This window comes from Solanum tuberosum, unplaced genomic scaffold (genome assembly GCF_000226075.1).
Source record: "Solanum tuberosum cultivar DM 1-3 516 R44 unplaced genomic scaffold, SolTub_3.0 scf00032, whole genome shotgun sequence".
Taxonomy (NCBI): domain Eukaryota; kingdom Viridiplantae; phylum Streptophyta; class Magnoliopsida; order Solanales; family Solanaceae; genus Solanum; species Solanum tuberosum.
The window spans coordinates 1,020,929-1,036,380 of NW_006238958.1; the positions used below are offsets into that span (position 1 = coordinate 1,020,929).

The 15,452-nt window shown below is 29.6% G+C and overlaps 2 protein-coding genes across 2 annotated transcripts; one reads left to right on the forward strand and one right to left on the reverse strand.

Annotated features, from left to right (window-relative positions):
- Window positions 1-1,135: 1,135 nt before the first annotated feature.
- On the reverse strand, window positions 1,136-2,797 carry LOC102601101 (galactose oxidase-like). Its single transcript, XM_006342168.1, has one exon. The coding sequence runs from the start codon at window positions 2,795-2,797 to the stop codon at window positions 1,136-1,138; it is 1,662 nt and encodes a 553-aa protein (XP_006342230.1).
- Window positions 2,798-9,999: 7,202 nt separating this feature from the next.
- On the forward strand, window positions 10,000-11,730 carry LOC102601445 (galactose oxidase-like). The gene has a single exon (XM_006342169.2). The coding sequence runs from the start codon at window positions 10,025-10,027 to the stop codon at window positions 11,693-11,695; it is 1,671 nt and encodes a 556-aa protein (XP_006342231.1). The 5' UTR covers window positions 10,000-10,024; the 3' UTR covers window positions 11,696-11,730.
- Window positions 11,731-15,452: the final 3,722 nt, after the last annotated feature.

A 15,452-nucleotide genomic window follows, 5' to 3' on the forward strand; every position in this document is an offset into this window, starting at 1 on the left:
GTAAAGATGACTTAATATGGTCTGAATCTATGAAGATGATCAAACAAATTATAATGTAACATGTTATTAAGTTATTGTTCATATTTATTTAATTATTTTTTTGTGTGTGCGAGAGAGCCTTGTTTTTGTTTTTGAAGTAGGACAGTGGGGACAAAACACAAATGATAGGTTGGATTATTAGAGAAAATTAAATTATTTAATTTAAACATATGCAACGTTTAGTTTTGCTAAAATATTTTAATTCACTTAAATGTAATGTGATATGTTATTGGATTGATACGATTGGCTAATAGAGATTTTTATCCGTAAGAATTATATGGACAATAAGGTCAATTATAGATTTATCAGTTTTTCATAGCACAAAATATCATTAGATGTCATATTTATACAAAACTTGAATGCAATCATTTATCAGTTTTTCATATCACGAAATATCATTAGATGTCACATTTATACAAACTTGAATGCAATCAATTAAATTGAATTTCTTTTAAATGTAACGTGATATGTTATTGAATTGTTAAGATCAATCAATAACGACCTTAAGTCTTAGTAATTATATATGAATATCCTGATTTGTATAGCAATAAGACACTTATGAATGTACTAGTCTTTCATGTCAACTGTCAAGACAAGTCATTCAATATCATATTTATACAAATTCATTTGCTTTTAGTTAAAGTTGAAATTCTCTTAAATATAATGTAATTACAATAGAATAAAAAATTAATATAAGACGGAGAGGGTATAAATTAATTATGATTTAAACAAAGTTCAGGAGGTCAATTTTTTTAAAAATGCATAGAAGATATAATTTCTAATTAATTATAGTCTAGCTAATAAGAAAATATATAAAGACAGAATATGTTGAAGAAGCATGGTCACATTATATAATTAACATTATACTACCCCTTTTTTTAATTTCCATGCCACCACATTATAGTATCCCATCATTTACATATCTTTCAAGTGTTGTAATTTATTAATATCCAAGAAAATGATTGAAATATATCGTCAATAAAAAATACAAAACAATCAAATATATTATTATTATTAATTTATTATTACAATTTTATTTTTATTTTTTCAAAATCAAGAAAAGAATTAATCTCTATCACAAATATAACCAATGTGGTTATTGAATCTTGATCCAAATTCCTTCACTTGGTATATCTTGATTAACCACAAATAACATATAGTAACCAGGTGGTGCTAATTTACCCGAATTAGGGAAAATCGAACTAATTTGATAAGTGAATATTCCAGTTTTTTTTATCTTTTCACTTGAAAGAACAAGCATTCTTTGATTCATAGTATTCGAATGTGTGTTAAATCCAGGTGCAACCATAGTCACTTTAATCAAATTTGTGTTGAGGAGTGATCCGGAAAGAGTAAATCGAATGTTAACACGTTGCCCATACTTGATTGTTTTATGAGAAGCGGGAGAAATGATTTGTGGGCGCAAATTAGTAGAGTTTGAATCTAGGTAGGATGGTGAGAATGCCTCCAAACTTAAATCCGTCGGAAAAAGAACTCTAGTGAAATTGTAAAGCTCATTTGGATTACTACCACCAACAAGAACTCGTCCATCACGGAGTAAAACTGTTGTTGAGTGATACATTCTAGGTATTGCATTCGGATTTTGTACCTCGAATCTAGAACCAAATGGGTTATCGGGTCGGTAAATTACCGGACTCAAAACCGGGTTCCTAGCAATTCCCCATCCAGCCGTGCCCGCCGCGGCTCCATTGACAATCAAGATATTTCCATTTGGTAAAATTACCATGTCACCCATTGTTCGAGCTAGTGGCATTGTCTCCATGGTCCATTGTGGATTTGGGTCAGTAATTGTAATTCGCCCGCAAGTATTTAAAGCACCCACAAAGGTATTAGCTCTTGCCGCTTTGAGGTATGAGCCAATTGGGGCTCCACCACATACCAAAACCTCAGCTTGAATTGTTTGTGCTTGCAAATTTTTCAAAGGAAGAAGAACTGCAGAACCCGTACTTGGATAATTTCTTGGGTCACCACCGGGTATTTGTGGATACGTTTTCACTATCGTATTTGTTGTGTAATCGAGTAATATAGCTCGATTGTTTGCGAAAATGAATAGATTTCCATCCACATTGAGAAAAACAAATGGGTAAAGATTGTTTTCCTCTTTAGGAACATTAGTTTGTTGAATAAACGGAAGACTAAATACTTTGTTTGTTGAAGCAGTTTTAGGATAAAACTCGTAGTTAAAAGCATCACGGCCTCCTATTATAATTTGCCTTCCGTCAGGAAGAATTTGATTGGCAGAATACCATCGACCTTGAATTAAGCCAGTTCCAATTTCTTGCCAGTCACAAGTGCTGCACGGTTTGAACGTTCTCACCATATTTCTTCCATCGTTGAATCCGCCGGTTTGGACCAACGTACCGTCAGAGGTGGCAGAGCCCGAGGAGCACCACACATCGGTCTGGACCATGAGGGGTCGTATTGAATTAGTGGACACGTCGTATTCTACAGAGTGGGCAGTGCAATCGACTTTCAAGGCAAGGTCTTTAGGATTGTTGCGACATTTGCCATTAGGAAGGGAGATGTTGGATGCACCAAAGTCAGTACGATCGTACATGATGACTCTATCGTTGTTGAGGAGTTGCATGTGCATAGCGGAAATGCCAATGTTGGACATAAGTAAATCCCATTTGCCACCTGCAGCATAGGCCAAGTTTAAGTCATGACATGATAGTAACAGAAGAAGAGGCAGCTTCCAAAGAATAATGTTGAAAACAAGACTTGTTTTTTTAGTCATCATAAGGTGTATATGAATTTTAGACAAAAAAGGATTAATAGATCAGAAAGTGTGTTATGAAAATGTGAAGTGGGGGTGTCCTTTATATACTGTTGGGGTTTATCTTCTATTATTTGAAATAATACTAATATTAAAGATTAGTTTGCAAAAAATAATTTTGTAGGAAGAAAGAATATTGGAATGGCATTTCATAATGTGAAATTGAGCTTAGGAATATTTTGAAGGATTTAGTCAACACCATCTCAAATAAAACAAAATAGAAAGTCATCTAAGCTATAGTTTTCTCTCCTTGTGGAAGTGTCTGAATACTTTGTAGTACTAGAAAGAGGTGATTGGACGAGAGACGATGCAGTTCAGTTTATCGAGAATATAATTGTATATAGGAGGTTATGAATTATAGATGTTATAGACTAGAGTAGAAGATTTGTATAGAAAAACATTGTATTGCTTCTATTTTCTCTTCCCTTAGATTTATGTTGCTATTTGTTATTCTTGTATGTATTTTGATTATTATATTATTTTATTGTAATTACTGATCATGTTCAGAATGGTTTGACGTATTTTTTAAAAATATTTTCTCATGACTTCTTCATCTGTCGTTATTTCTTTTTTCGAACTGATTTGGACTGTTTTTTCTTTGAGTCGATGGTCGGACACAACCTATCTACCTCCCAGAATAGTTTCATCGCAATTGTAAATGAGGTAATTGGTCTCCACAAATTAACACTAAATATGTGATCTACTCGTAAGTATTTTTATAATTGAGTTAGATCCAGTTCTTTTTTAAAAAAATCTATTTCTATTGTTTATTTATGTATGCAGTGGAGGATACATGTAGGGAATGTATATCTTACATACTTTCAATTTGGTCAGATGTATCATCTCAAAAATTAAAGAAATAATAATAATTATAGAAGTTTATAGCTTTATTAATTTGATTAATTCCTCCATCTGTCAAAGATCTCTCTTGTTTGTATTTGTTGCTTAAAAATCAAAGTACTAATTGTTAATTAAATTTCTTAATTTGCATTCATTCCTTTGGAATATATATGTACTATTATTTATAATCATGCGATTACGATACATAGCATTTTCATCAATATATGCTGATCATGTGGTTAGTCATGGTTGCTTAGTGCACAATTACATAATTAATTGTTTATATGTTCAATTACTTCTGCATTATTTCATCACAATTACTACGAATATTATAGTGTTTAAACTAAGTAATATATACTCCAATATGAGAATGGATATTTATGAAGATCAAAATTGAAGCATAAACAGATTAAATTAGTCTAGCAAGTCAACTCCTCACTTTCCTATCTATTTCTTCTTTCTTATCTTTTGTGTTTTCATCATCTTGGTAAGCTTTGATGGGAGTAGAGTCTGCCGAGCTCGATCGAACCCAATAATTACTTCGATTTGAATTTTGTATATATTTTTAAAAAATATTTAATATATATAAATTAGTCGCTAATTAGAATTCAATAACTTATAAGGGTTAGAATTTTAAATGCACACACTTTAAATTTCAGATTTTAATCCACAAAATAGGATGATCAGAGTAATGACAAATAACCTTATAATTATCCAAATCAACTTTGTGGACCGTTTTATTATTGATACTTGTCCAAACCAACTTTGTGGATCGTTTCATTGTTGATTCTTGTCCAAACCAATTTTGTGGACCATTTCAAAATGACATCTTTTTAAATTTGGATCGTCATACCCTTCAAAATGACATCTTTTTAAATTTAGGTTGTCATACCTTTCAAAATGACATTTTAAAAAAAAATTATTTGTTACCTCAAATTATCGATATCTAGTTGAGATTTTATATTTTGCGAGGAAATGCAAGGTTATTTATTATGATCAGGCACGAACAAATCTATAGTTGAAGTTAAGAGTTTGACAAAATTTATTATTTTTAGCGTAAAATTTGATTATAATTTAGAATATCGTACTTAATTCTAAACTTAATATTATGAATCTATCTTTGTTTACATATGATTTATCAAAAGTTAGTGAGGGAACACTTGAAATACCAAAACACATAACAATGTGTTGCTTAAAATTGATATTTTACTGATTCACTAGTTTAGTTTTGTTAATTTAAAGAACAAAATTAAAGGAACCGTTGAGAAGGATTCATTGTCAAATGACAAATGTTCGTGCATGCAAAAGCAGCTTAATTATTAAAATTTATTATGATCATAATAATATACGAAGCATTATGGATATATAATTGTGTACTTAATTAAATTAATTCTAAAGATCAATCAACTGATGATTTGGTATAATACAATTAACTAGCTTAACTAATGCATGGATGTTTAAGTATACTCTTCTAATAATTGGCTTAGCATTAAAAGTGTATGTGGATATATGGAAAAAAAACATCAAATCTTTTTATTTAGTAATTTAAAGATTTATTTCATTTTAAAAAAGCAAGAAGTCAAACATGACATTTCCTTTCAAATTGAATATGCATTAACTGTTTGACTTTTGCAGGATTAATTATAAGGAAGAAATTAAGTTAAAATATTCGTCGAAGTTTAATAATTGACGGATAAACGTGTGGATGGGTGGCGTTGTGTGGAATATATATTTTTTCGAATGAGAATTAAAATTTATACACACACATTAGCATTCTAATTTAGTCGATTAATTATAATTAATTAAGTTGATGTTTACCATTTTTCTTAGTTGGTTACTAATCATGATTTTGTTAGCAATTTATCTGAATTTGTAAACGATGAGAAGACAAACTTGGGTCTAGCTCACCCTCATAAGTCAGCTAATGGGGTAAAAATTCATATTTCTGAAGTCAATACCTTTACACACTCAAAATTAGACATTTAAAGCATGGACAATATAAGGTGTAAAAATCTAAAACCTCAATAAATCATAAATTCGAATGATTCTAGATATAACTCTAATACCTAATTAGAAATACGGACCTTAAAACCTAATTTAATTAAAAAAAGATTACCTCATCTTATGGTCTACCCCTATCGCGAAGTGGAAACTCACAAATGAATATATGTATATTTCTACATCTTTCTTGCATAAAACTTCAAACTCCTTCAATTAAAAAAAAATCCTGAGATGTATACAAGAAAATTACTTTCAATAGATTATTTTATTAGATATGCAAAATTTATGAAAATTTTGAAAGGGGATTAAGAGCCTGTTTGGATTGGCTTAGAAAAAACAGTTTTTAAGTCAAAAATAAAAAGTCAAATTGAAATGATTTTTAAATCAAAAAATAAAAAGTAGGGAGAAACCTACTTTTGGTTTCTGACTTATTTTAAGTCATTTTTTACCTTGTCAAACACTTCATAACTTATTTTAAGTCATTTATTTACTTATTTTAAGTTATTTTTTATATTTACCAAACATTTTCATATGTCAAAAACTGACTTAAAAGTAGGTTTGACCAATTTTTAAACCAATCCAAATGGGCTCTAAACTTGCTACACTCTTAACAAATAAACAATAACCGTTTTTTCTTTCTAATTTATAGCTATTCGGTCAATCTATTAAAATTAACTTGTTTTAAAAAGTTTTTTTTTTAAAAATCTTTTTGGTGAAAAACAGTTTGTGTTTGATCAATAACTTTTTTGAAAAAACAAATACTCTCTTAGTTCACTTTTAGTTGTTACATTTTGACTTGATATACCAATTAAGAAAATGATTATTGATATATGTATTTTACCAAACTATCCCTATTAAATGATGTTTAGTATTAAGTCTTGAAAAATGATTTGAAGAAAGATAATTTAATGCCGAGGGTAAACATGAAAAGATATTGATATGCCAAAAGTGACAAATATAAATGAAAATCTATTTTAGAAAAAAGTGAGAAGTAAAAGTGAACGGGATTGTACTTTTTAGCATTAACTAATGTATGGCCAAAACTTTTTAAAAGTGTTTCGAAGTGTATTTTTCTCAAAAGTATTTTGAAAAAAACCATTTTTTTAAAAACTTCTAAACACAATTCTTGCTACTCTCGAGAACACTTATTTTCTCCTCAAAATTTTAACTTTTTTTAAAAATAAGTATCTTTAGGAATAATTAAATATTTTTGACCTTCCTAAAGCTTAACCAAACAAACTATTAACCGCTCTTTCAAATATTTTGGATTAGCAATTCTATCAACTTGCTTATTTAAAACAACCCAATAATTGGAAAGCTTTGTTAATTGTTGCATCCCTAAATAATGGGGGTCAATCTTCTAATATGGATCCTTAATACTCATAATATTATTTATTATCTGGTTATTAAAAATTGATTGAAAAAACGATAATAACTTATCTGTACATTATTTATAAACTGAAAACATTTAGCGGAGACAACGGTAAAATGGATTTTCATGATTCAAAATATATAGACAAATCAATTATATATGTACGATAAACGAACTTAGACAATATTTGAATATGAATGGTACTTCACATATGAACCAATATATTAAAAACTATACAGAATATTTTTTTTAAAAAAATAATTTGAGAAAATATTCTCTATTACGTGCAGCTAGGCAATCAACTTTTCTTTTTTTTTTTTTAAAAAAAGTAAAAATACTAAAATTGATCTCATTAGGTCCAAGCTTTATTTTATTTGACAAATCCAATTTTAACTTTTAAGTACTTATTATTATTATTATTATTACTAGGGGTGTTCACGGTTTGGATAAAAACTGATCCAAAACCGAAAAACCAAACCAAATCAATAAAATAAAATCGATTTTATTTGGGTTTGGTTTGGTTTGGTTTTAGGTTTTTGAAAACCGATAGTATTTGGTTTGGTTATGGTTTTATTCGAAAAAAATGAAGAAATAACCGAACCAAACCGATGAATTATATACATATAATTTATTAATATACATAATATATTATTTTTATAAACAATTTTAAAGATCTTCATTAAAATTTCTTTATACTTTACTTGTTGAAAGCAAGAATCCCCAAGGTGAAAACATTTATCTTATTGATTTCATGTATATGAGTGTTTATCTCAATTCTTTGTGGGACTGAAAATGTTATTGTTTCTTCCTTCTAGGCCAATATAGTGAATTTTAAAGCTTTATTGATAGTAAATTCAATGATCGAAAGTTTAGTAATTTAAGTCATTCTAACTATTTTTTCGTTTTGAATGGATTGTTGTCACTTTTTTCACATTTTAAATGAATTGTTTCTTTTATTTTTGTGTATGGTTAATAACCGAATAACCGAACCAAACCAAACCGAAACCGATAATCACCAAACCGATAAATGTATATTATATTTGGTTTGGTTTGGTTTTGATAATTTTAAAACCGATTAAACAAACTGATAAATGTATATTATATTTGATTTGGTTTGATTTTGATAATTTTAAAACCGATTAAGTTGGTTTGGTTTTAATTTTGACCAATAATCGATCCAAACCGACCCGTGAACACCCCTAATTATTACTATTATTGTTATTATTGTAGTTATTATTATTAGGGCAAAATAATATTCGACCAGGTTAAAAGTAGAGTATACAACCTAGGAACATATTCCTTGCATCAATTGACCTGTAAAAGTTAATTAACACGCACGAAATTTATCTTTTAGGCACGTGCACTTTTTATTGCAAGCTTTATTATATTCCACATGTTCCTTTTATATTCTAGCTCATATAACACTACTTTTGTTCTGTAAGGTAATGCTAATTCTATTATATAGTTGTAACTTTAATTACCGTAAAAAATATATTTAGAGCCGGTTTGACATTAATATTGGAAGCTCATAAGCATTTGTTTTGAGATTTTATTTTTTTTGAAAAATTAGGTATTTGACAAATTTGTAAAACTGTTTTTAATTGGAAGCAGAAGCAAGTTTTCTGCTGTTGGGAAGAAGCTAAAGCAGAAACAAAATTTATATTTTATATTTTCTTTTATCTTTATGTATTATTATTTTACGTATTATTTTACATATTTAGAAGATAAAAAAGAATAAGGTAACAATAATATTTTTGTAAGATTAGAAAAAAAATAACAATTAAACATTTCAACCCTTAAAAAAATGTACAATATTGATTGAAAATTTGAATATGAACATTTTAATTTAATAATAATAATTATTATAATAAATTTTTTTTATTTTTTTTTGTAATAGATGTTTAAACTAGTTTCTCTCTATAAAATAATCTTAATATTAAAAGTACATTAATACTTGCCCTTAATCGTAATTATACTCTCAAAAGCACTTTTTAAAAAAAAATTAGTGAAACACAATTTGCTTATAAAAAACACTTTTCAAATGAATTTAGTCAAAACACAAACTGTTTTTTTTTCCTTTCAAAAACACTTTTCTAAAAAACTATTTAAAAAAGTTTTTTTGTTTTTTGAAAATAAACAGTTTTTAACAACAATGTCTAACATGTTCTTAGTAACCTCACTATTTTGTTATTCAAGCTCGTTAAGGATGAGGACATACTAAGGATACATATAATGAAGGCATATAATACATAAATATGATTTTTAACTTGGCTTCAGCGGACAACTATGCCTTCCAACTTTGAGTATGCACAAGTAGACATTTAAACTTGTATAAAATTGAACTAGTAGACACACGTGTCCTACATGACATAATACATGTAGGATGCCACGTAGGACACAAAACTTCCATGTAGGGTGCCATGTAGGACGTATGTGTCTATTTGTTCAATTTTATACAAGTTTAAGTGTCTACTTGTGCACATCCAAAGTTAAAGATCATAGTTGCCAGCAGACGCCAATTTAAGGGTCATGTTTATGTATTATGCCTATGATGAAGATTGAAAAGTGTATTTAAGGATATAAAATTTCTTCTCCTATTAGATTTAAGCGATGTTATTTTTAAAAGAGAGTAATCGTTTTTAGCTAGTAATGCACTTCAATTATTACTAATAACTAGTGGAGTACTAACTAGTAATAGTTTTTAAAAGATTGTAATCTTACCCATATTATTCCTTTCTTCCCCAATCAACAAACTATATATACCACCGGCATGCAACAATTATTAATTAATTATGCAAACCATTAATTAATTAATTAGTACTTGCTTTACGTATTATAATACGTAGTTAACAATCCCTATATACTACTAGTATATAAATAACATCCCCATTTCGATTAACCATATACATTCACATTTAATACAAAAGCCTCTACACAAAACCAAATAAAAGAGAAAAAAATATATATCACTTCTCATGGCCATTAGAAAAACAGTTATTCTTTGTTTCATTCTTTGTCAGTTGCCTCTGCTTCTCCTACTACCATGTCACCGGAACTTGGCTTACGCCGCCGCCGGTGGTAAGTGGGACCTACTCATGTCCAATATTGGTATTTCCGCCATGCACATGCAACTCCTTAATGACGATAGAGTTGTCATGTACGATCGTACTGACTTTGGCATGTCTAACATCTCTTTGCCTAATGGCAAATGTCGCAACAATAATAATGACCTTGCCTTGAAAGTCGATTGCACTGCACACTCTATAGAGTACGACGTTTCCACCAACTCTGTACGTCCACTCATGATCCAAACCAATGTGTGGTGCTCGTCTGGCTCTGCCACGTCAGACGGTTCGTTGGTTCAGACAGGTGGATCCAACGATGGTAAATTTGTAATTAGAGTTTACAAACCGTGCATAACTGGGAAAAGGAGTAATTGTGATTGGCAAGAAATGGGAAATGGATTAATTCAAAGTCGATGGTATTCCACCAATCATATTCTTCCTGACGGAAGACAAATTATAATAGGAGGCCGTGATGCTTTTAACTACGAGTTTCATCCTAAGATTCCTTCGACTAATAATGTATTTAGTCTTCCGTTTCTTCAACAAACTAATGATCCTAGAGAGGAAAATAATCTTTACCCATTTGTTTTTCTCAATGTGGATGCGAATCTATTCATTTTCACGAACAATCGAGCTATATTATTCGATTACACAAAAAATACGATAGTGAAAACGTATCCACAAATACCTGATGGTGACCCGAGAAATTATCCAAGTACGGGTTCTGCAGTTCTTCTTCCATTAAAGAACTTGGAAGCCCAAACTATTCAAGCTGAGGTTTTGGTGTGTGGTGGAGCACCAAGAGGCTCATACCTCAAAGCAACAAGAGGTGAATTTGTGGGTGCGTTAAATACTTGCGGGCGGATTACAATTACTGACCCAAATCCACAATGGACCATAGAGACCATGCTGCTACCTCGAACAATGGGTGATATGGTAATTTTACCAAATGGAAATGTCTTGATCGTCAATGGAGCCGCGACGGGCACTGCTGGATGGGGAATTGCTAGGAGCCCGGTCTTAAGTCCAGTGATTTACCGACCCGATAACCTACTTGATTCTAGATTCGAGATACAAAATCCGAATGCCATACCTAGAATGTACCACTCAACTGCGGTTTTACTCCGTGATGGTAGGGTTCTTGTTGGTGGTAGCAACCCAAATGAGCTTTACAACTTCACTGGAGTTCTTTTCCCAACAGAGTTAAGCTTAGAGGCATTTTCACCGTCCTATTTGGATTCAGAATCTGCTAATTTGCGACCACAAATCATTTCCCCTGTTTCCCGCCATAAATTCAACTACGGGCAACGGGTTAACATTCAATTTTCTATTTCCGGGTTACTAAACAAAAATTCGATCAAAGTGACGATGGTTGCACCAGGATTTAACACACATTCAAATACGATGAATCAAAGAATGCTTGTACTTTCAAATGGAGTCGTAAAACAAGTTGGGAAATCTTCGTATCAAATGAGTTGTTTATTTCCAAAATCGGGTTCATTAGCACCACCGGGTTACTATCTTCTATTCGTGGTTCATCAAGACATACCAAGTGAGGGAATTTGGGTCAGGATCTTTTAATTACATTTGATTGATCCATTATTTCAGGATTATTTTTTTTTGTCTTCTTACAAAGTGTATGTAAAGATCTGTTTTAATTTGATCTTTATAAGTTTGAGAGTATAATAAGATTAAAAATTGACCTTTCAATTGTTGCTTAACTAATAATCATATTCCATTGGGTATATATTTTTAACGTTAGCTTCTGTTTAGAAGAAAAAGATCTGATGCGCTTTGATCGATGGCAGGCTAATGAGAGTGGGTCAAATAGGACTGACAGATTTCTAGGTTGACAAACTTTTAAAGATTAGACGAAATGATGCCTTAGGTAAATTCCATAACCGAATGATTGGGGAAAATAACTAACTTTATTAAGGATATCATTCGTATAGTATACGCATTTTTTAGACTTGATGTGACATAACAAGAACGATAAACTAAAATTGAATTAGGCTAAACCCAAAGCGGACAATAAACATTCGATGAGTTTGAACTTTGGATCGTGACAAAAGAAAACTGAGTTGGATTCAATAACAAATGGCGAATTTAATCTTATAGTACGATTTGATGACATGAAATTAAAAGACCCATAGGCATTTGCCAAAGTTAATTACTCCGGTGTAAACCATATATTTCTTTATTTAAATAAAATGGATAGTATCACTTTTGCTCCCTTAGTTTAATTTATACATAAATTCCTATTTTGGTCTTTGGGATCTATGCCTGACTCGACTTAACTAACCTTTTAATTAGTTAAAAGTTGTATTGTAATCCCAATATGTAAGAAATATGTTATGTTTTGACTATTTTTAAAAATATTTCATACAAATTGAGTAACATAACAATACAAGTTTAACTTAACACATAGATAATTAAATTATATAATTCTTTTTTAATCTGTGAACATCACAAGCAAAGTGATTAAAGTGCACATTCTAATTAATTAAAGATTAAAAAGATTAGAGCATATTTGACTTATTTTAAAGATTTTAAAGTTAAAATAGCTTTTAAACACCTTTTTAAATATTTGGATAAATTAAAAAGTGCTTGAAAGCACTTGTAAGCTAAAATGAAGAAGAAGAAAAAAATACTTAAGCCAAAAGCCAATCCAAACAGACTTTAAGAAGTGTCTGGATTACTTTTTTTCAAGTGACTTATAAGTTAAAAGTTAAAAGTCACAAGTTGGGTTCAACCAATTTTTGATTTTTGACTTTCTTTGCTACTTGTTAAGCACACTTCCAGAACTAAAAAATAACTTAAAAGTCAAAACCAATAAAAATAAGTCATTCCAAACACCAATTTTTAGTCATACTATAAAGACTAAAAATTAGAATATACCAATAACTAAATTAAAGGATCAATTTTTTTTTATTAATTACCCTTATATATCTAAACCAATTTCTTCATTCATTTTTTTTAATTGAACCGGTCTATTGAAAGTAATATCTCTATTTCCTAAAATAGGAATAAGATTTATGTACACTCTATCTTCAGAGATCTTACTTGCGAATTACACGAGTACGTTGTAGTATAAAAAAACTATTGACATTTGCCAAATTCTCTCTCTAAAATATTTTAATATATGAAATAATTCATTAAGTTTTCCTTCTCTGTTCATGCATGTCAAAATATCCACATAAGAAAAGAATAAAAAAGGATTGTAAAAAAAATGACAAGAAACGAAACGTGCATGCATGCAAGAGCTCATTATTATGACATTTCGAGTCATAATTGTGCACTTAATTAATTAGTAAAGATCGTTTGATTAATCAGGTGATTTGGTACATAACTTAACTGATAATGCATGTATATGGCCTGGCAATATGAAACCATACTATAATGATTAAAGCTTATAATTCGATTAGCCTAAAATGTATGTGGATATTGACAAGAAATCAAATCTTTTTATCTATTAATTTAATTATTTATTTTATTAAATATGTCAACAAGTCAAACATGAAATTCCCTTTCCAATAGAAAATCTTTAATAAGGCAAAACTAAAAAATAAAATAAAAATTGCATATATAATTGTTGGAGAAACGTGTGGATCGTCGATGGTGAAATAATTATTTTATCTAAATAAGATTTAAGTTATTATACTAGGTATAATATCAATATAGAATATACTGAATATCAGGGGTGGAGCTAACTTAGGCCCAGGAGGGTCCTTAGATAAAAAATTACATTATTTATATATGATTAAAATTATTTTTTGTGCATATATAATAGATGTTGAACCCCTTCAACTAGTTCGTATGTTTACTTATTTATATTTTGAACCCCTTAAGTGAAAACTCTAGTTCCGCCACTGCTAAATATAGAATAAATGTCTATAGTACGTAAGTAAATAAGATAACCAAGAAAATTAAAATCAAGAAGTTATAACTAGTTAAAATATACTCATCGTAGTTAAATTAAAGAGAACTAATAAATCATCTAAGCACAAATTAAAGCTATGCTTGTAATTCCATGCATACAGCATATTACTTTCAACAGTTACTGCTAAAAGCACACGAATTTTCATTTTTTTTAAAAATCTTCTAACGAGCCAATTTACGACAATTTTTTCTCAAAATTTCTGTCTAAAATTCATAATTTTTTTGAACTCTCAACATGTAATTAGGCCAAAACCATGCATTTTTTTCTTCAAATTCTTCTATTGACAATTTTATAACCTTAATTGCTTAAAACAAAAGAATAATTGGAAATGTTTGTTCCATCCGTAAATAATTATTGGGGGCTAATTAATTAATCTTCCAAGATGGTTACTTAATTAACTCAAATTATTCCTAATCTAGTTGTCAAATTAATGATCGAAAATACTATAATGTATGTACCATAAGATGGGAGCAAACTGAAAACAATTAGCGAAAACAAAGGTAAAATTAATTAATTGCATGAATTTGGCTATAAATTGAAAAGCAATAGTGAATACAATGTTTTTACAAAAATAATGGAGAAAATATTCTCTATTCATGAAGCATTTCCCTTTACAACAAAAAAGCATATTTTCTTGTCGGTTTAATGATATTTATAAATTCCATGAGAATCAAATTCATATTAAGAATAAAATTAAATAAGTGCTTAATCGATATTGAAACAACGAGCAAAAATATGGGCATGATTAATTCAAAATGTAATCGAGTATATCTTTAGAAATAGATTAGCATTTTTTTAATTAGATATCTTTTTGAATAAAACGGTCAAATAATACACAGAAACACCTCTCGAAGAGTTTATTAAGATATGAATCATGAAAAAAATGATCCAATTAATCAAAATACAATATTACACTTCACAGCGATTGATAATAGGGAAAAAGGATAAATATATTCCCGAACTATCGTAAATGGTATGCAAATACTCTCCGTCATATTTTTGGGACATTGATGCCCCTGTCATCCAAAAACTAGAGCATATAAATTCTTTATACTAATGGACGTACACATGTCATAATCTTATTCACCGATTCGACATTTATTAAATATCGGATCGACGGATAAATTGTGTTACGTGTCCTTATTTAGTCTTCTGTTAGAGTGACGGGCATATATGCTCTAGTTTTTGGACGGTAGGAGCACCAATGTCTCAAAAGTATGACGGAGGATATCTGCATACTATTTACGATAATTCGGAGGTATATTTGTCTTTTTTCCCTCGATAATATTACATATAAATCTCATATATCCTAATTAAACACACGGAACAGAGCACTCATCTTTCCTAGTGATGTTTAGAACAATTACAATATATGGTGTTGACTAATGAAATCTTAAA

What these genes read in the sequence shown, in the direction of transcription:
- LOC102601445 (XM_006342169.2), top strand. Translation starts at nt 10,025, where the DNA reads ATGGCCATTAGAAAAACAGTTATTCTTTGTTTCATTCTTTGTCAGTTG.
- LOC102601101 (XM_006342168.1), bottom strand. Translation starts at nt 2,797, where the DNA reads ATGACTAAAAAAACAAGTCTTGTTTTCAACATTATTCTTTGGAAGCTG.